The following is a 22503-nucleotide window of genomic DNA, read 5'->3' as shown; positions in this document are numbered from 1 at the left end:
AGTCTAACTGTCTTCAGTGATTCGGAGAGCAAGAAACTCTCCCCTCTTGGGCCTTTATGGTAGATACCCCTCAGCTGCCTAGGTTCAAAGGACTTCTTTTACTCCTTCCTTTTGGAAACGCCTTTTTTTTTTTTTTTTTTTTTTTTTTTTTTTCCCTTTTCTCTCCCAAGACAGGGTAGTCCTGGCTGTCCTGGCTGCCCTGGCTGTCCTGGAACTAGCTCTGTAGACCAGGCTGGTCTGGAGCTCACAGAGATCCACCTGTCTCTGCCTCCTTTGAGTTCTAGGATTAAAGGTGTGTACCATCACCACTCAGGTCAGAAACATTTTTAATAGTGGACTTCTTTCTGCGGGGTCTTACCAGCTGTCCAGTAATATCCTCACTTCGGAAGGCGATAGATTCAAGTTCATTGCCACGGCTGGTCAAGGCCCTCAGGCAGGAGTCCCGACTCTCAAATCTCCGTTCAAGGAACTCGATGGATTTTCGGGCCTTTTCTTGCACCACACGGGCATAGCCCCCAGCCCGGTGGTCTGTTTCCTGCCCTTTGGCGAGGCCATCCAGCTCATTGATCACTGATGGGACAGAGTTTATAATCAGCAGGCATGCCTGTCTGTATCCTCTGCTCTCTGCCCACCTTTCTTAGCCAGGCCCCTTCACAGACAACAGAGGCTACCTTTCATAGGAGTTTTCCACTGAATCTGGCAGGAGAGGCACTTGTGGGTATAAGAAAGGGTCTAAGACTTTTGGTGAGCTCTAGCTCTTTTCTGCCTCTTCCACTGAGCTCCATCTTTCTCCTGGGGGAACTTATAGGACTTTTTGGAGCTGGCATTCCTTAGTTATAGATCAAATGAAAAGAGAACCTTGGAGACACAGGAACAAAAGGTGAGTGAGGTGCCCTTTCTCAGCTACTTGGGTCTGAGCCATAGAAGTCAAAAAGGGGCAGTGTACTACTACTGCCCGGTCTGGCAGAGTACAGGGGAGCCACAAGGAAGGACAGCCACACTGAGTTGCAAGGGCTCTGGTATTTCATAAAACCATAACCTTGGCACACATCACTTCCTTGAATTCACAATCTGTGTGTGTGTGTGTGTGTGTGTGTGTGTGTGTGTGTGTGTGTATGTATGTATACTTGGGTGCACGCGCCTGTCTGCTTGTCTATGTGTCTGGGACATGGCTTCATTTTCTGGTGAAGATTCTTTCCAAAATTCCAGCCAAAAGCCTGAGGTCAAGTGGGAAATATGCACTCCTTGGGGGCTTAGGGAGAGCTTGGGGTCTGAGGCCTCTCCTCAGTACAATGATTCATGGCTTGGGGAGTCGGCATGAGCATGCTGTTCCATGGTGAGCCTGGCACTCACTGTCTGGGTATTCAGAAACATTTTCTGGAAAGGGCCCATAAGGGAATGCATGCATGCATGCACACAGATATGTGCATGTACACAGACAGACAGACAGATATATACACACACCCATGTTTTTAGACAATGAGGCCGAAAGGCCCAGATAATGTGTAGCAGTGGTGTATGGTGTATGGTACAGCAAACAGAACATCAAACAGGAAAAACTGGTATTCTATCCCCAAATCTGCTTTCCTGCTTCCAAACTAAACAGGCTTCAAAGGGGACGCTTGTTTGTGCTTCTGCACCAGGCGGGACTTCTCAATGCTGGGGTCAGACCTAAAGAGCACAAGATACAAGCAGGGAAGGCTGTCCACTTAACCCTTTGTTGCTCTGGCCATAAAGCAGGAGTCCATCAAGGAAAGCATGAGTGAGTAAGAGCTCTGCTTACATCCTTGAATATGGGGATCTGCCCACCTGATAGAGAATCAGCCTGTGTGGCTGCAGTGCAGAGGACAACTGTCAGCACCTTAGGTCACTGACTATGCTCTGAAACTTATCCTCTAGAATTTGTCCCTTTCCTACCCAACCTAAATTTCTCTATCAAACTTAAGCTCTTTAGGGCCAAGGGCAATAGATCTGACTTCTCACTGTAATTATCAGAAACAAAGAGACTGAGCACGTACTAGGAGCACAGGCAGTGCTGGTAACTGCTAGCCTAGGAAGGTCTAAGAATGTTCTCATTCTGGGGAGGCAACCCTGAGACACCAGTGAGACCGAGGACAGACCATCTAACAGAAGTGACCAGTCTACTTTCTTTTTCCTAAAAGCCTCCTAGGAGGAAGGTGCCATGATACAGCTTGTAAGTCAGTCCACTCAGAGGGGCACTTTGTGGTTCTGGTGCTTGGCCTTATGACAGAAGCTGCTCTTCTTTTGAAGTGGAGCAAACCTTCTCTTAGGTCTAAGGGCCTGGGTTTAAGAGGTTCTGTCCAGGCCACATGGGGAGGGGGAAGGAAGACAGGGAGGGAGGAGGGCTGCTTCAGTGCCAACATTCTCAGGTGGTGCTAACGTGTTTCCCACAACCCCCCAGGGTTCTACAGGCTCTGCAGGGGCGGATGTTTCCTGCCCTTTGTTTCCACCCCCATCTGGCACTAAGACACTTGGGACTGGGAGGGAAGGCCCAATGGAACATCTTGGCATGGATGTCAGAGGTGGCCTGTCAGGCAGACTGCCAGTCTGGCGCCTTTTTCAGAGAACAGTGTTCTCGAACTTACTTCAAATGGCTGCTGGCAGAGGGGCATTAAAGCTCCTGGTCTTTGCGATCATCTTACACACCCCTTTCTCTGCACAGGACGGTCATCAGCTATAGTAGCTACAGTAGCCAGATTTGACAGGTATCCGGAGACCAATGTACAACCCGAGGCTGACCTACTATTAAGCTTAAGCACTAAGGGGTACTCAGTAATCTCCCATGAACACTCAGCTAGAAAAAGCAGGCTTGCTGGACCCTGAGATGCTAACCAGTACCAATGGCCCAAGTGGCAGGACTTGAAGGGCGTGAGCCAAAGGTCTTGCTCTAAAGGGTTCCTGTTAGTCTGGCCTTAGGGTGACATTGGCCAGAAGAATGTTACCTCGAACCAACAGAATGATCATGAAAAGCTACAAGACAATCAGACCAAAGGCATCTAACCACTTCAAAATCCTCCCAGCCTCCCTGCCAGACCACCCAGCAGCACTGCCGTTATCTGCCAGGGCTGAGTGTTTACCAATAACGGGAACCAGCTTTGCTGTTTTACTGCAAGCTTTATAAGGAAAAAACAAGGGCTGGGCTCCTGCAGCCGCTGGTTGCTGGGACACAGGAGTCCATTTGCTCAAGCAGTTTAAGCCACGGATCAGTCATAATAATTTGAACTACTCTGATTATTAAACAATTTTCCTTGCCCACACATTCTAGGCAAATCCCGTCTTACACATGCACAGCCAGGTCAGCCGGCCTGGCTCTGGGCATGTGTAGAGGGGCTGCTGTGCACGTGCAGGGCTCCTCTGTCCTCCCACTCAGCTCACCGATGAGGGGCACCACCAGGATGTACTTCCTGCTCTCCAGCAGCCGAGCCAGACTGGCCAGGTGGTCAATGAAGCCGTTGGTATCTGGTACAAGGAACAAGGGTCTGATCTCCAGCTCCATCTGCCTCATCTGACTCTGGTCTTCCAAAACAGCCTACAGGGACACAGAATACGAGGGAGCAAGAGAGTGAGCAGGCGGGTGAGCCAGAGCCCTGACTCAACAGTGTGTAAGCATCCTGCCCCCACACATCTCTTCCCACTCCTGAGGCACAGCCACCCCTTCAGGCCTGAGGGACAGACCTACAGGCTGAGCTAAGCAGTACAATCAAAATCAACACAGACCGAATGGCCCAGGCCTTAAGTCTACTGAACTTTAGCTGTCATTGAGAAAGGACACTGGTGATATTAAAGGTAAGAAGGGAGCAAGTAACTAGGGTAGGAAAGGAGAGTCAAGTATTACACAGGCAGCACACAAAGGACAGTTCTCAGTCCAAACACTTGAATCAGATCAGAACCAATCTCTTCATCCTTCCTTCTTTCCTTGCCCACCCCCTCCCTTTTCTTCATTTTCCTTCTCCCCTGCTCTTCCCAACCTGTCCCTTTTAAAAACGAGACAGGGTCTCATGCAGCTGGCCCAAACTCATGTTTGGTTTTATGCAGTACTGAGTATCAAATCCAGACCTGCAGGATGTAAGCACTCTACCCACAACCCCAGAATTTGTGATTCTAACTCACTTCATTGTGCATTTCAACCATCTACCTACTCCAAACCCTAATGAAATATAACACAAAATCTGAATTTGAAAAGTATATACACAGGGTCCAGTGTGGTGGCACACAACTTTAATTCCAACACTCAGAGGAAGCAGGCAAAGCTCTGTGAGTTCCAGACCAGCCAGAACTACAAAGTGAGACCCTATCTTGAAAAAAAAGGGGGGGGGGTGTGCAGCTGGAATGATGGCTCAGCGGTTAAGAGCACCAACTGCAGGCTGGTGAGATGGTTCTACCAAGGGTCCTGAGTTCAAATCCCAGCTATCACCTGGTGGTTGTAACCTGTAACAGGATCTGATGCCCTCTTCTGGTGTGCCTGAAGACAGCAACAATGTACTCACATAAAATAAATAAATATTTAAAAAAAAAAAAAAAAAAAAAAGAGCACCAACTGCTCTTTCAGGGGTCCTGAGTTCAATTCCCAGCAACCACATGGTGGCTCACAAACTTCTGTAATGGGATCTGATGGCCTCTTCTGGTGTGTCTGAAGACAGCTACAGTGTACTCATATATATAAAATAAAATCTTAAAAAAAAAAAAGGATTGGCAAGATTCAACTCCTACATGTGCACACATACAATGTAAGCATTTTTAACAACTGGGTCTAAGCAGGATGCTACGAATCATTTCCTGCATCAGGAGTCCATAGAGAAGAAGTTACCATCCAGCCTACAGAGAACAATCAGATCATAACTGTATCACCTGTCCTTGCTTTGCACAGTGTTTCCTAAATGTGGGTCTTTTTTTTTTCCTCTTTTTTCTTTTTTAAAACACTAGAGAGATATCAGGATCTCTTCTCTGTAGCCCCGGCTATTCTGGAACTTGATATGTGAAAGGCTGGCCTTGAACTCACAGAGATCTATCTGCTTGTCTTTATCTTCTGCTGAGATTAAAGGCATATCACTCCTTCCTTTTTGCTCTACTTTTAACTCTGAACAAATAATTCCACCACTGCCTTCTTTTTCCCTTTAAATTAGCACTAGGGCTTTTTGTCTTAGGCGCTTCAGGGAAGTACTCTAGGATATTAAGGATTTCATAATCATGCTGGATCCCAGTACAAACTGAAATGCCATAATGAAAATTCAAAGTGCCCCACCTCATACTATTCAACAGTTACTCCCATCACCAACCACTGTCAGCCCCAGAAGCCCACAAGCCAGGAACTATCTGTGCTACAGGCTTTTCCATTTCTGTGGAACTCTGTGAACATCTGCAACACCCAGTGTCCTCTGGACTGACAGTCTTCCATGGGTGGCAATGGCCTGATGGGACAGGTTTAGGGTCTATCTGTCTCTACAGAGTATATTTATTATTGTGCTATTTCCTCTGGGGACCATAGCCAGAAAGCAAATTGACCGACTGAATTTATCTGCTCTGGCACACTCCATGCAGGGAGCTAGCTCGTACCAATGGGGATTCAGAAAAGTGGGTGGGTCAGTCTCAGTCCCCTCACTCCCTCTTATGGTCTTCTGAAACATAGCAACCACAAGGACACAGACCCGAAAACAGCACAGAGGAAGTGTATGTGCGTGCCAACTGAGATGGGGCCCACAGTGCTGGGCCTGGCCACCAACAGTTAGCAAGACGGCTGCTCAGGCTTCACTGGGGTGACAGTAAAACTGAAAGGGCATGCCTTCAAAGGATGGGGGTGGCTTTTTCGTGACCTACCAGAGACCTTTCCCTATGAGTAAGTTGTTGCTGCCACTGCCACCACAGTTGGTAAAGACACAGGACACGGGACAGTGGCAGCATGAGAAATGTGGCTGAGAGGCCCCATCTGCTGAAACCCTCCAACTGATCTCACCTCACAAGGGAAAAGTGTCAGCCACCTTCCCAGGGGTTTTGGGTCACTGTCCCTTCCCAGAGAACTGGCAGAAGGATAGCAACACACATTCCATTAACCTTGGTTTGGGCATTGAGAACAGAAAATGGTCCTGCTCAGGTTCAGCAAATATTCTGCTGCCCTTTATGCCGAGAAGCAGCCCCCCCCTCCCGCCCCAAGGCTTCTGTTCTCCACACAACTCTAGCAGAATGCTTTTCCTGAAGCCCTGGGTTCCAAATCTCTGTTTTTGTGGGAGAGAGGACATAACAAACTCTGCCACATGGCTGGTGGATGATAGGAGACACTAGCACCTATGGTGACAGGAGCCCTAGTCTTAATTAAGGAAGCACCATCTCTCTTCTTCCCACATCTGTTTTCTTACTTAGAGAAATGACATGCAGTCCTGGTTACACTTCCATTAAGAAAGCTGATGACTGTGGTTTTTCACTTTGGATGAACAATGGGTTCCTAAGACCAGGTTCATTCCACCTGTCTATTAGTGGTAAGCCAGACGGCCAAGGCAGGCCGGGGGACAGCCTGGTGTTTGAAGACAGGATAGATTTAAAACTTAGAGTAAGGTTTGGGGAAGCATTATTTCCTTGGTTACCTGGCGCTATGGTCTGTGGCCAGAAAGGTGAACTGGCCATAGCCTCTCAAAGAGGTAGCAGATAGTTCCCTGGGAATGGGACAGGGCCAAGCTGCGTGTGGTGGTCAGAGCTGGGCTGCCCTCATCCGGTCCCAGGGACGCCTGCAGACAACTTCCCCTAACCTGGCTCTGCCCAGTGAGTCACCACACAACTGCTTCCTGTTCCCCACATGCCCTCATGGAGTCTCAGGAGATTAGACAAAGTTGCTGTCTCTTCTTTTGGGGTACCAGTGGGCTTGACAGGTAAGGGGATTAATGCCTGGGTCACAAGATTAATTCAGCACCAATAAAAAGAATGGTAGATCAAGAAGAGCTTAGGAGTCAGGCTTTCTGTGATGGGTGTCTGTGTTTCCGGCATTTTCTGAGCAGCGCTGTGTGTGTTTAGCATTTGCCCTCCCAACTTTTCCAGATTTTACCCGTCAGATTCCTGGCAGCTGTGCACGGCGCCTGTGCCGGCCGTCACGTCCCATTCTGATCTCTGGGTCGCACGGTGAGAGAAGGACACAGGATGCGCAGGGAGTGAAAAAGTGATGTTGATGGGGAGAGTGCCAAGTCCCCACTCACAGCCATGGGACGCTCAGGGAGAAGGGGAAGCACGCTGCTGTGGAGTTCAGAGGCCGGTAGTGAGATTTATTTTTGTTTGTATGAGTAAAAAGCTGCAGAAGCCTCTGGTGGGAGTGGGGGGGGGGGCTGGAATGCTAAGATTCAGACAGATCAGCCCTGGCCTGGAGTCAAATGTATTGACCCGGAAGGAGAGTTCCACAGGAGCCCGCAGACTGTATCTCAGCCTGGGACTCACTGGTTCTTAGACAGTGTCTTGGGAAAGTGTAGGCACTCCAAGGACAGTGTGGTGGGACACTGGAGGACCAGGAGTTCATGATCATCCTTGGCAAGACCTTATCTCAAAAACAAAAAACAAAAAACAAAAAACAAGCAAACACATAAACAAAAACAAAAAAGACTTAAAAATAAACGAAGAGTAGATACTCCAAATCAGACCTGTAACAATGAGGACCATGCTGGCATGAAATATGTAAAAGAAAAATAACTTCAGTTTAGGGAAAACTGCTAAGTGTCCAATTATCTCTGGCCAACAGGAACTTTCTTTTTATTTTTTAAAAAGATTTATTTATTTTAATATATATACACGAGTGCACTGTAGCTGTCCTCAGACACACCAGAAGAGGGCATCAGATCCTATTACAGATGGTTGGGAGCCACCATGTGGTTGCTGGGAATTGAACTCAGGACCTCTGGAAGAGCAGTCAGTGCTTTTAACCACTGAGCCATCTCTCCAACCCCAACAGGAGTTTTCTGGAGCAAACTGACAACTGGGAAAGAGACACGGTATGCAATAGCTGAAGGAGCTGATGGGTTGAGTCTCTAGAAAGGTTCTATTACAAGTTAAAGTGAGATGATTTTACAATGCTAATTCACTGAAAACAGACAGAAATTACAAACAGATAAAAATGAAATGCAGTTGGCTGACACAGAAGGTGCACAGCAGATCATGAAACAGGGTCACCACACCAAGTACAAGTCTAAGTTAAGTCTTTCTTCTGCTTAGAAGATCTATACACAGTTGTAGCTGCTTCCTTCCCTTCAAAGAGTGATGGAATCACATAGAATCTGTATTATTACTCTGGAGACAGATTAACAGTAATAATGTCATTACTAAAATGAGAGGTTTTATAACATAGCAAACTTCCACATTCACCTTGCATGTCAAAGACTACCTAACTTTGTGCCTGATACAAATTAGCAATGACAATGACAATTTCTACTCTCTCTTGTACCATTCCCTTTTACATTCTGTGAATCTGAGTGGCCATCAAAGATAGCAGTAACTAGAAACAGAAAGGGGAGGCACAGGAATACTATTTTTTTAAGAACTTATTTTTTTAAATTATTTGTAATCATGTGAGTGTATGCATGTATGCGCTCATGTGTGAAGATACCTATGGGGGCCACACGTGTTGGAGCTGTATGCAGTTGTGAGCCTATGATTGCTGGAACTGAACTCGGGTACTCTGGAAGTACAATTACATGCTTTTAACTGCTGAGCCATCTTTCTAGTGCCAGGGGTATTAAATTCTATTGTGAGACTAACAGCAGCTGGGTACAGATATATGCATATAATCCCATACTAAGTCAAGAGGATCACCTGAACCCATGCATGAGTTCAAGGCCAGCCTGGAGACGTGAGACTCATTTTTGGTGCATGTTAGATATATGTTTTTGAGTTTAGGAATACATGTGCCTATGCATTCATATACAAAGGCCACAGCAAGACATCCAGGTATCTTTCTCCATGGTTTTCCACTTTGTCTGGAGACAGGGTCTAAAGTGGAAACTTGGTATTTCAGGAAGGCTGGCTGGCCAGCAGACTCCCAGGAACCACCTGATCTGCACTTCCCCCATACTAGGGTTACAGGCATCATAGAGACATGTCTTGCTTTTTCCACAGATGCTGGAGGAGAGGAATAAGTGCTCCACCCAGTGAGGGAGTTCCCCAGGCCTAACCTTGTCTTTTAAGAGAAAAATTATACTTTGAATTTTCATTCATTTTTTTTTTTGTTTTGTTTTTTGATACATGGCTTTTTGTTGTTGTTGTTGTTGTTGTTGTTGTGTGTAGCCTTGGGTGTCCTAGAACTTCCTCTATAGACCAGGCTGGCCTGGAATTCAAGAGATTCACCTATCTCTGCCTCCCAAATGCTGGGATTAAAGGCTTGTAGTCACCACTACCACCCAGTTTGAGCGGCACATTTTTTTTAAAAAGATTTATTTATTTATTTTATGTGTATGTGTTCTACCTGCATGCCAGAAGAGGCCATCAGCACTCATTACAGATGGTTGTGAGCCACCATGTACTTGCTGGGAATTGAACTCAGGACCTCTGGAGGAACAGATGGTGCTCTTACTGCTGAGCCATCTCTCCAACCCCTTAAGTAGAACTCTTAATTGTTGAACAATCTTATTTTATTTTCTGATAAGCTTTCACTATACTGCTCAGGTTTGCCTCATCCATATGATCTCTCGCCTCAGCTTCCTGAGTAGTGGGAATCACTACTACTAAGCACACGACTGTGCCAAATAGTACTACCTATTTTTAAAAACTACCTGGATTGTAAATGAAAGAAGAGGGAGAAGACAAAAAGTACGAGTAACAAGGTGGCCATTGCAGAGACCAAGGGCGCAGACAGTGCATGGGCTGCTGAAAGCCTCCCTGAGAAGGTTTTAAGAGCCCCTTTTCCGGATGTCCAAAAACATCACAGGGATGAACAGGAACAGGTGCTTAAGCCAGGTGTGATACATGCTCTTGGATACAGCACTTGGAATGGAAAACAATGTATGAGGACTGTCTCAAGCTTGAGGCTAGCTAGCCTGTCTTAAAACCAAAAATACAGGTAACAAAACAAAGGAAAAAAAAGAAGCCATTTGCTTTAAAAAAAGTATAATGACTTTTGCTTGTACCCTCCCTTCTGTAAGAGGTAGTGGCCAACATCTTTAATTCCAGCATTCAAAGAGGCAGAGACAGGCTGATCTTTGCAAATCCAAGGCCAGCCTGGCCTATATAGCAAGTTCTAGCCTACACAAGGCTGCATAGTGAGATTCCCGTCTCTAAACGAACGAACAAACAAACAAACATAGGGTCCTTATGTTGCTTAGGCTGGTGGTGAAATCCTGAACTCAAAGTTACTTTCCCACTTGAGCCTCAGACAGCTGGGATTACAGGCGCATGAGGACTCCTAGGGCCTAACGTGAGGAGCTCAATGAGCTCAATCACACAGTCTCATCCACTAAATAATACTTTAAAGAGAAGAGTTTAAATGAAAATTTGTACTATGCATAAATGGTTTACCTGCATGTACGGGTTGTATACCATGTACTTTTGCAGTGCCCATGGAGGCTATCACAGGGTGTCAAATCCTCTGGAACTGGAGCTTCAATTATGAGGTGCCATGGGGTGCTGGAAATGACACTCAGGTCTCTAGAACTGTAGCCAGTTCTCTTAACTGTTCAACCATTGCTCTAGATATCGAATGTTAATAATTCTTGATCTGAAAAAGCTTACAAGTATACTCTCTTTTGTGGAGAATGAAGGGCTAAGCATAACACTTCTGAGCCTGCTACAAGCATCAGTCTAAAAGGCATTTCAGCCCAAAGGCTTGACCTTCTGGGATACAGGTGTAAGACAGAACTCTGTGGATGCTGTGGGAACCAATGAGGCAGCACTGAGGATTTTGGAGGTCTAGCACCATGGTTTGCAGAGAGGCTGGGGTATGCTTGGGCGGTACCCAGCCCTGCAGACTGATGTGCTTTCCATCAAAGTTGAACGTGTCCCTGGACTGGTAGTGTACTGGCCTCCACAATGTCTCCGACAGCTAGGAGCCAGGGTTGAGTGTCTGCCTTCCGCTAGCTTCCTTCCATACAGGTGTGTGTGTGTGTGTGTGTGTTCTGTGTATACCCCATTGTTCCACAATGCCCTCCCAACCCCCTCCCGGGCTGGGTGGCAGCATGAATGGACTGTGGCTATATTTAGAGTGAAACTCCTGGGGTGACCACAAAGGAGTGACTACATCTTCAGGAGGGTGGGTGGGTGGGAAGGGGACAGTGGAGTGAAGCTATTTTCAGAACACATGTCATTGCTGGCTACAGAGCAAGATGTGGCCATAATGCAGAGGGAAACAATAGCTGTGGCCAGAGGAAGAGCCTGTTATGTTTCAGGTGGGATGTTTGCAACTGCTCAGGAAACCTGACCCCGCCCAACAGCAGCACAAATCACAGGAGAGCCTTATGGAGTCAGGGGAGGAGGCAGGAGGTTCACAGGGCCAGGACAGTATAAGGTGCCAACAGGCCTCCCGAGTGCCCGGAGGAGAATATTCAGTGACTGTTTGGCTCTGGGTGCTTGGTTAGAAATGAAACCCTTCTGACCAACTTCCCAGACAAATCATGTACCTTGCTAAGTAAGGACTGTGGACCTTTCCCAAGAATGGCAATACAAATAAAAACACAAGTAGAAAGCTGTAAGGTCGACAGGACTGATACAGTAGGAATTGCTATCTTAGGCAACAAAACAAGGCCTGGGCTATGCCAGAGCATGTGGTCTCAAACCCAGGGGTGGGTGGATTTGGCACCCCTCACATCTAGGGGCTAGCTGGGCTCTGCAGTTCCAGCTGCACAGGCCCTGAGCGCTCCCCACACCCCTTTTCTGACCTCTAGTCGGCCCCACTCACCAGCCTCTCTGTGCAGTCCCGGAAGCAGGGAGGGACAGGCTGCAGAAGGAGGCCAGGCCTCACCTCCCCCATCTCCACAGATGAGCCTGAGGCCCAAGGGTCTATGTGGGAGCAGGGAAGTGGAGGTGTAGCTACAGCCCCAGATCTCACTTGGACTTTATAGCCATCCTGGGGCAAGGGGGCTTTTGTTGAACCCCATCTTCACATCTCCTTCCCCAAACATGTGTGGTTCCTGCTTTGCTGCGTCTGTAAAAGGCGCTGGGAGCTTGGGACCTGCCTTACACCTCTCGGTTAACACCCTGGAGACTGATGGAGTTCAGAGCAGTGTAATTTACAGCCCATCTCTCCAATCTTAATTCACTGGATGCTCCTTTCTTCCTTATTGTATTAGTGTGACCCAGGTACCTGCCAACAATAATGGTCTCTCTAGCTAGGAGCCTCTCCCCTACTCCCAGGACAATTTATACCTTTTCCTTGGGATTTTCCCCCTTAAATTAAACAAAAAGAGGAAAAATAGAGAAGGTTAACACGGGTTTGAAGCACTGAGGCCCTGTGGTTCTGGGCAGGGAGCCAATGGCCTGAGGGCACACATATGTGTGTGCTCTCCCAGAAGGGCCTTCACCGGCCCTGTTTTACAGCTACCTCGGCACAGACTCCAGGGTTCACGCATATGGCCAGACAGATGTGTCTGGCTTACGTTCAAGGCTGGAAAATGAAGAATTATGGAAGTGAAGGGCCCCGGGCATTAAAGAGAAGGGGGAGGTAAGAGGGGGAATTTTTCCTCTGCTGAGAAATCCTCCTGTGGCTATGGGGCTGGAGGAAGGAGGTTGACAGGAGGCAGGGCCGCCAACAGCAGTGCATGTGGGGCCTGTTCTTAAAGGGGCCACAACATCCTCCTCAGAACAGATCTGTGGGACACAGATAGTCAGGACTGCTTATTACTTGTATGGTCAGCCTAGACAGTGTACTCTAGCAGAAGTTAGAGCTGCTATGACATGTGTTCTCATAGCATCCTTCTCCCATCTTAGGAGGGTCTATGTAGCCCAACCTACATACTTTACACTCATTGTACAGTCCAGCTCTGGCTTTGAACTTATAACCTTCTTGACTAAGCCTCTTGAGTTTCAATATATATGGTTTACCCAGGCTTGTTTGTACCTAATCTTTCAAAAACAATTTCCTGTCTGTCCGTCCATCCATCCATCCATCCATCCATCCATCCATCCATCCATCCATCTATCAATCATGTGTAGTGGAGGTGAGGAGATGCATGTGTATAGCATGTATCAGAGGACAACTTTCAGAAGTCAATTCTTTCCTTCTAACATATGGGTTCTGGAAATTGAACTCAGATTATCACACTTAGTAGGTGGCAAGTGCCTTTACCTGCTAAGCCATCTTACTAGTTCTGTACTGATCTTGTTTGCTTTTTGAGACAAGATCTCACTATGTAGCTCTGGTTGTTTTGGAATTTGCTATGTAGACTAAGCTAATCTCAAACTTAAATATATCTGCCTGCCTCTGCCCCCTGAGTGCTGGAATTAAAGGCATCTGTCACCATACCAAGTTAATACTTGATCTCTTAAAAGACCTCATTTGGGTTGGAGAGACGATTCAGTGGTTAATAGCACTAACTGATCTTCCAGCGGTCCTGAGTTCAATTCCCAGTAACCACCTGGTGGTTTACAACCATCTGTAATGGGATCAGATGACCTCTTCTGGTGTGTATGAAGACAGCTACAGTGTACTACATATAAAATAAGTAAATAAAATCTTTAAAAAAAGACCTCATTCACATGCCAAATCACTTGTCCCAATAATAGCTTCTCACATATTAGTTGGCAGCACATACATTTAAGTCAAATTCTCTGGCGGTAGAGACAGGTGAATCTCTGAGTTTGAGGTCATTCTGGTCTACAGACTGAGTTCCAGGACAGCCAGGGCTACATAGAAAAGCCCTGTCTCAAAAGACAAAAACTAAAAAACAAGCAAGCAAGCAAACGAATAAACAAACAAACAAAAAAAAATAGCTTCTATACTGTATAGTCTGCTCTAAAATGTCACTTCCCCCTGTCTTTTGACCTCCAAGGTTTGTACATCCCAGCCATTAGTACCGTTTGCTCAGTACCATTTGCTAAACTGAGCTGAGAACATGGTCCCTGATTCCTAAGAATTCATAGTACTGTGGGGGAAAAGGCCCACAGATAACTGTAATATGAGACATGATAGAAGTCCTACAAATGAGGTATAAATCAACTCTGCAGGAACCCTGGAACACAGAGGCAAATTCCTCCTGGGAGCAATCAGGGGAGACTTCACTGGGGAGATGGTGTTTCATTGGGGAATGTGGGTTCAATAGAATTTCAACTGGTAACAGGAAACATGGAGCAGAAAAAGAGCCCTTTAAGTTGAGAGACAGACTCAACAAAGATCTAAAAGTAGGAAAGGGCAGAGTATAGGATAGGGTGTAAGGCAGTGAGTAGAGAGGAAGGTTAATGTCACTGTCTGGGCAGGAGTCTTAATGGCTGGACAGACACTTCATACACTCATCCTAAGGACACACAGAAACTATGAGGCAGGTGCTGTGCTGAGTTTACTTTACAGATTTAGAAACAGGCTCACAGAAGCTGACTAGTTTGCCCAGTATCCAATTGTTACCTAATAATTGTTCACTGGGAGTATGTTAATAGGAAACGAAGTAGGAACAGCATTAAGATGTTATTAGAAGGAATTAAGCTTTTATTTCACTAGCCAAGCTAGGCAGTGATGATTTCTGAGCAGAGGAAAGGCTCTCTATGGGATTGTGGGCTTATGGTGTGAGTGAACCTGGTGGCCAGACTGAGTCCTGTGTGAGCCCAAGAGAGGCCATTCCCAGATTATAAAGTCTGTGGCACCCTCTGGAGTTATACAACGCAGGAGCCTGGTTGTTATGGTTCAACAAGTCCATGAACTAGGGTAGAGTGCAGTGATACCTAGAAGGAGAAGAGGAGTAAATGAACAGACAGGACATGATAAAAAACTGGACAGCAGGGTTTGTAAAAGGCCATGGTAGAATTTAAGATGATGTTCTACTTGATATCATCAAAGAAGTCAAACAAAACTTCTTTAACTTCTATTAACTACCAATTCATCTTGCTAGACTAAAAACAATAGGAAGGTGGAGGGGTTAAAAAATGATAAGCAAGTCTGGGAAAGTAGCTCTGAGTAGTAAAGAAGACAACAGTGTACTTAGTATGTGAGTGGGAGGCTTGAGGAGTCAAGTAGAAGAACCCAATGTTATAAAAAAAATTAACTACAATGGGGACTAAGTTTGTTTTGCTTTTGTTTTTTTAAAGAGTGGGTTTCACGTAGCTCAGGCTAGCTTTGAACTTGCTTTGTATTTGAGGATGACTTTGAAATCTTTTACCTCCACATCCCAACTGCTAGGATTACAGGTTTCACACCACCATGCACAGCAGGACCAAGTTTGATAAAAACAGGTCCCAGGTAATTTTGGCAGTAGTTTCTTATATATATATAAGAATATATATATTCCCCTACCCCCAACCCCTAATTCTTTAACAGCTGGACTGAGTGTCAAGATGTGAAAGTGAGGACTTGAGGTAGGACTTTTGTAAGGACTGGTAGTGAGAAAGAAAAGGGTAAGAAGAGAAATATGAAGATAATGCTGTTCTTTGGGCCACAAAGAGGTTCACAGTCAGACTCATGAGAGGTTTGTGTAGGTAGCCACATTACAGCAGGCAGGCATGTAGAGGTATTGTGTGCTGGATCCTAGTAGCAGTAGGACATGGGTATGTTCAACTGTTAGCATTGCTCTTCTAGGGTAGAGGATGAGACTAATATCAGACAAAGGAAATTCTTGTAGGCTAAGAACTTTTGTGGCAGTGTCTCATGTCCCCTCTGGGGACAGTAAAAGGGAGGTACTACCATCCTGCTTTGTAGATGAAGAAATAGGCTCTTTAAAGTCAAATACTTTGCTCAGTGCTATAAGGTTAGATAAGTGTCAGAGCCTGAATTATATCATATTTGCTTGGCTTTCTGGACTAAACCATATGTTCAAGAGGAGAACAGCATGTAATACCTGCCTTTGGAGGCACTTTGGATGCCGAGGCAAGTGAACTCCGTGAATTTAAGGCCAAATCCTGGTATACATAGTGAGTTCCAGGCCAGTCAGGGCCATACAGAACTTGTCTCAAAATGGAGAGAGGGAGGCACTGGGGAGGTGGGGGGAGAGAAGCAGTATGAGAAAGGGATGGATGGGAAAGAGAGGGGTAGAGGGAGATGAGAAGGACATCTGAAGAGAGGTCTAAAGACACATGTTTATAGAGGCAAAGAGTGAGGTTTAATGCTTCCCATGTACAAAGTCTATAAAGGGCGCTTAACATGCTTGGAGAAATAAATATTTAGTACAAAGAAACAGATCTTGGACAGCCAAAGGAAAAAAAAAAACTTGCTGGATGTGAAGGTTTAGGCTTCCAAGAGGGCTGACAGTGAGGTAACTGTGAATGTAGATTAGGTAGCATCTACCTGGGAAGATGTGGAGAGTACTCTCTCCCAATTCCCTGAGAGCCCAGATAAGAAGTCTGTGGCTATGGCATTCTAATCCCACAAGAAGGAGTGAGTTCCACGAATACCTACAAAAGGTGAAAGACATGAGTCCTTAAATTGTATCAAAGACTACGTGTGTGGTACTGACAGAGTTTCACAGGAAAAGTGCTGCCCTGCCCTGCCTTAGAACTCACAACCTGAGTCTAACAACAGGGTCCCCTGCCACTCCTGCTCACACCACTCCTGCTACGCCCTGCATAGCTACACCCTCAGTGGGAATCAGCTTCTCCAGTGAGGCTTTACCTGGATCTTTTCCTGACGACGCTGCTGCTCAGCTATCTTCCTTGCTAGAGCCAGCTTCTTGGCCCGAAGTTCTCTGATGTCATCCTCACCGCCACTGCCTTCATCCTCTGAATCTTCCTCAAAGTCTTCAATCACCACATCTTCTTCCTTAGGGTAAAGACAGACAAGGAGAACGAAGAGACCATGAGCCATGGTATTTAGCCAACCCACTCTTTGTCCTTTAGCCCCTACCCCATGTGGGAAGCATTCCTTGCGAAGAATTCCCTGGAGCGTGTTGGTAGGAACAGTGACTCTTCTCCCCAAATTGTACCTACATGCTAGAGCTTTTCTTACACACTCATGCCTATGTTACTCAATCAACATATTCCCTTGCACTGTGTTCATAGTCCTTGTTCTCCCTTGCATACATTCAACACAAACTTTGGACCTGGTTTCATTTTGAAATTAAAATGATTCAAAGAGTAAACAATAGAGAAAGCTGAACTGCTCAATTTAAATCTAACTGGTGTTAATAATCTGATAGGAATCAATTCTGGCCAACATCTGGGAGTTAAGAAAGGGAGTTCCCTTGCCCCAGACAGTATCAAGAGCAGATGCTGTAGCTCTATAGACCTTGCCCTGAATTCCTTTAAAGACCACAGCCTGGTAGTGTGGGGACTTCTGGGCCCCATTAAAAAAATTCACATAACATGGCCTTGCTCAGCGCCCTCCAAGGGCCTAGGCAGAGTAAGTAGGAGTGGCTGGCTAGCTTAAGGAGCCTTCTTGCCAGGCTGATGGAGCCTTCCCCAGGGATGGCACTTCCTCACTTGTAGACTCAGTTCTCAGCAGCCACTGCTCCCCGGGTGGTCCTAGCTCCACTCCTCATTCTCTTACTCTTGGCCTTGGTCAGGAGAGAACATACAGCTGCCTAAGGGGATGGGGCTAGCAGGGGAACATAGGGAGTGATTCAACAGGAGAAGGAAGATTCTTGTAATTCTCACAGAATGATGATTACACTGACAGCTACTAGCTACTCGGTGCTTTTTATGAGCTGTGTACCCAGCTATGTGTTTTTCATACATTAACTCTTAATTCTCACAATGGCCTGCACAACAGCCATTACTATCTACACTTTATAAATAAGGGGCTTAGAATAAAATAGCCTGTTCAGAGTCACAGAGGTGGCAGGAAGCAGAGGATTCAAATTCAAGTGAGTCTGACTCCCATGTCTGCTCTTACTAATCAGAATGAGCAGACCTGCAGGGCTGGGCTTCTGAATTTACAGAGCAAGCTCAGATACAGCCCTTGGTGACTCAGCTTTATCAGGCCTGAACCCATTTAGATAGACTGGGATTCTCTTGGTGAAGAGTAGTTAAGTGTAGGTAAGGTGATGAGGAGATCTAAGGAAGGTGGGTGGTTTGGCAGTATCCCCAAGAACTACAAATTGTCCTTTACAGAGAAAGATGTCCAATGACACCTGACCACTACCACCACACATACCTCTTCCAACTAGTCTTGGGAGATGGGAGGTAAGGATAAAATCTCTAACTGTCCTGAGAGGTCTGAGGAGGTTTAGGGTGCTGTCCACAAGCACCACTTACTTATCAATACCTGGCTATGAAGAAGAAAATTTCACATTTATTTCCTTGCTCACAGGGTTAACCTGGACAAGAGCAAGTGCAACAAGATGCCTGTTGGCCCATGGAGGAAGAGTGTTCTTGCCTGCTCTGATCAGGGATGGGCAGTTAGTTAGCATTGGTTTGGAGTGAACAAGACTGAGGTCAAAGGAAGGTCAGAGAAGCTTGTCTGAGGTTTGCTCAGCTCTCATAGCAAACAAGGAAGTGCAGGGTTATGAAATTACACAGAACAGGGTAAGTAGGATTTCCCAGGGACCACTAACATAAAGGAACCCAGGAGACTCGTGGGAAAAGGAAGAAGTGGGTAGCCTGGTGTGGGTCACGAACCTTTGCCTGGTCAGTAAACCTCAGAAGGAGAGTAGTGTATTACAACTAGATCAGGCACCAGAGGCAGCCCACTCCTTCTAGGGTGGGAGAAAAACCTCTTTGCCTGGCTAGGCTTGTGCTGCCAGTCCTAGGTGTTCAGAGGCATCTCTTTATAGCCATGCTGGAGAGATGGCTTTGCTCATCCTCCACTGTCTACATTTTAGCCTTTAGTATGGGAGAGATAAAGGAGAGAGGTATGGACTTCATGGGCCTATGTTTCCCACACTGTGCCTAGAGCTGCAGGGGCACCGTTCTGCCTGCTAAAGTTGGACACTCCAATGGCTCTGGTAATTTCGCTCTCTCCTCCCATGCTGACAGCTCATTCTTTCCCTTTATTCTCTGCCTAGGTTTCATCTAGAGAGTCTGGAATCGTGGGCTTAGCTATAGCCCTGGAACCACCTCTGTCCTGGAAGCTAAGCCCTGTGTCATCAGGCATGGGGTGGAGTTCTCCAGCTATCCCAACGAAGCCAGGCCAAGACTGCTTCTCTGAAGACTCTGTTCCAAAGGTGGCCACTCTATCACTGCCTGAGATCCTAAACGACAGCTTCCAGCTGACATCTGGCTTCCTTAGTCTGTTGCTGATTTCATCCCTGTACCCCGCCCTGCTCCACCGGGCGCTTGAGACTGCTGCGGGCCAAATGACTGTGTTGGCCTATGGGTGACCTGGCCTCTGGCTAGAATTGCTTCCGTCCCTTCCCTCCATCCCATGTTTCTTTCTACCTAAGACCCTCGTAAAGAGGTGTAAAGAGAAAAAAAGAGTCAACTTTCAGGCAAAAGTGAGCCGTGTGTACACTCCCAGACAGGGTTACCTACATAAAAATAAAAAAGATAAAAAGCAAGGAGGCTGCCAGGGATGCTAAGTGTACATATGTTCCGTTTCTATCATATAGTCACACTTAGTCCACAGACCTCAGGGGTGTAGATAGCAATGTGCATTTTAGCTGACAAATGACACGTCCAGATGACCACCAGAGATCATCTCACAACAGGGGATCTGCCAGAAGGGTCTGCAGGGGCACAGGGTGGGTACACAGTCAAGTTTGCACACATGCATGCGAGACTGGGGGAGGCTGGAGTGAGGCGAGGGCTACAGGAACAATCAAGGGCAAACAAACAAGAGGATTCCTTAATCACATCAGGATGTGCAGGAGGGAGGGAGGGAGTAAGAGAGAGAGAGAGAGAGAGAGAGAGAGAGAGAGAGAGAGAGAGAGCGCTTGCTGGGGGAGGGGTGATTTTCCACATGGGGCCAGCAATGTCAGCTCTTCCTGTACGTGAGTGGGAGGCTGGAGTTCAGGCCTGTGCTATGCTGAGCTCCGCACATCTATAAACTTGATCCTCACCCTGAACCCTAACACCCCTCTCTCTACTCTTTTTCCTAAGCCTTCAGAGCTGAACATTATTAAACTCTTTCCTCCAATGCAACATTAAAAAGAAGCATCTGGAACTCGTAGATAGAGGCATTGGGGTGGACTGGCAAGAAGGGGCACCACCAGCAAAGTGCACTCTTGAGAGGTTGGCTGTCACCTCAACAGACACTGAACAGAGGTTATAAAAAAATCTCAAGGAGAAACTCCAGCCTGGGCATCAGGGCATAGGGGAAGGAGAACCTTCTCTCTGCCATAGCGGGCTCTTCCCAAACAGTACCTCATCTTCCAGTTGTTTTCCCTCTTGGCTTCCCATTTCCTTTCCCATGGTGTCTGGGACGGGTGCCACTGACACATATTTTCCACCCTTGAATGCCAGCAGAGGCTCTTCTTGTCCACAAAGGGCTTCCAGAAAATACTTCAGCACTGTGACCCTTTTGCAGTCAGCTGCAATAACCTACAGGGCGAGAGGGAGAGAAGAAAAACAGCATTTTCTGAGAGGGAGGATGAAGACGAGAGGCACTGTTAGCTGCAGGGCACATGAGAATTGTGTCAAAGTTACTGGGGAGGGAGCTAGTATGAGCAACTTGAGTGTGTATGGAGGAAAGCAAGGACCAAGGTCTTCTGAAGGAAGGAAGTCACCAGGGCCTTACTTTAGGTCATCCCTAGGGCAGCAGACAACCTCAGGACCAGTGCCAGGTAACCTCAGGGCTTGTGCTTTTATTTTATTAAAGTCCTATTATAAAAAACAAAAACCAGAAAATAATGTCTTCTAAGTTTGGAATAAAAGTAACAGAATGAGGAATGTATTGTAGCAGGCTGGCTGCCATAAAACACTGCTTTCTAGCACCCCTAGCACTCCTGGCACCCCACTCCCAGACTCCCTCCAGGGCAGTCTGCAGACTGAAAGATAACTTTTCTTGGCTGTTTCATCTTAGCCAAGTCATTCTGAACATATAGTTCCTGCCTCACCTGAGAACTGGGCAGGAAATTATCAGGCTGAGAGGATGGGGCAGAGCAGGTGAGTTCGCCATCGCTCTGCCCTCCACGGTTCACACTAGTTGCTCCCATGATGCTACAGCAGAACATATGACAGTGCTGATTTAGCAGTTATGTGAAGGAGTATCATAACCAGATGTCAAGTCTGCCAGGGTCTCAGATGACATGTCCACAGTCGCCTAGACTGGAATCCTCTTCACAAGACCCCATGTGCAGACCTTCACCTCCATCTGTGCCTGTGTCGTTTGCATTGCCCTCTTCCTTGCTATCTGGTACCCTTCCTTTACTTGTTGGCTTCTGAGGCCCTATCATGCCTACTGACTGGATGGTCATCAAAGAGGAGGTCTCTGCTTGATGTGCATCTAAGAAGCAGAGGGCATTTCTACACCATACTGGTCAGATATGACGCAGGGCAGCTCTTTCATCTTCATCGATTCTGGGACATGTTAAACGACTAAAACCCATTTTAAAATTTTATTTAACTCCATTTTAATTTACGTGCATGGGTATTTTGCCTGCATATATATTTGTGTACCATAAATATGCCTGATGAATAAGGAATCCAGAACATGTCATCAGATCCCCTAGAACTGGAGTTACAGATGGTTGTAGCTGCCATGTGGGTGCTGGAAATGGAACCCAGGTCCTTTGGAAGAGCAGCCAGTGCTCTTACCTGATAAGTTATATCTCCAGCCCTACCCCACTACCCCCAGAGCCATTTTTGAGCCTCACTTCTGACTGTGGAGGGCAGGTGAAGGAGTGATGTAGATGATGGACTGTCAGGGTTCATCATTCCACTGTTGCACAGCTAACTCCATGCCGAAGGCAAGCCTTCTAGTGCCAAAGATCACATCTTGTATTTCCCCAGCAAAGTGCTTTAAGAATAACGTGGCACAGGACAGGCTCATGGAAAAGACTGGCAGGCGGAGAGAAACTCACTAGGGCTACAGGGACAGGTGATACAGGATGACCCATGTCTTCTAAGACAAGTGGACGAGTCACCACTTGGCCAGGCGAGAGTGCATGCATACCAGTCACCTGTGCCACAATTCCATTCTCTGCCATATTTTCCCCTGCAAAGATGGTACTTACCTACGGCTATTGCCACCAGAAGGTAAAATATTAGGCTAAGTATCTGGCCACTTCTATCTAAAAGGCTTCCCTGAAAAGCTTAGAGCCTCTTGAGTTTAAGGGGGCTGATCCTGGATACCTCCCTGAAAGGCTATGGATGGTCCTGCCTTGGGCCAGGGTAGGTAGCCATGGTTCCATCCTGTGTATTCAAACATGTGATGAGGAAGGCTAGAAATACAGAAGCAGGGGCTAAAAGGCATTAAAGAACAGAGCTGAAATGAGTAATGGCCTGGCAGGCAGCACGCACAGTGGCCTCCCTGCATCCCCAGTCTCTCACTTGCAGAGGAAACTTCTGCATTTCCAC

The 22503-nt window shown here is 46.7% G+C and overlaps 1 protein-coding gene across 1 annotated transcript in view; it reads right to left on the bottom strand.

Annotated features, from left to right (window-relative positions):
• SMG6 (SMG6 nonsense mediated mRNA decay factor) overlaps positions 1-22503 on the bottom strand; it is a 204626-nt gene that overhangs the window by 4708 nt on the left and 177415 nt on the right. Inside the window, exons 14-17 of the mRNA XM_080924041.1 lie at positions 20350-20526; positions 16724-16870; positions 3397-3550; positions 359-570 (exon numbers count right to left, since the gene is read on the bottom strand). Of these exons, the coding sequence (XP_080780167.1) occupies positions 359-570; positions 3397-3550; positions 16724-16870; positions 20350-20526 (690 nt within the window). The remainder of the gene's footprint in view (positions 1-358; positions 571-3396; positions 3551-16723; positions 16871-20349; positions 20527-22503) is intronic.

Source organism: Micromys minutus (assembly GCF_963924665.1).
Source record: "Micromys minutus genome assembly, chromosome: 10".
NCBI classification, from domain to species: Eukaryota; Metazoa; Chordata; class Mammalia; order Rodentia; family Muridae; genus Micromys; species Micromys minutus.
The sequence above is the reverse complement of the archived record's forward strand: the minus strand, read 5'-3'. Positions and strand labels throughout refer to the sequence as shown.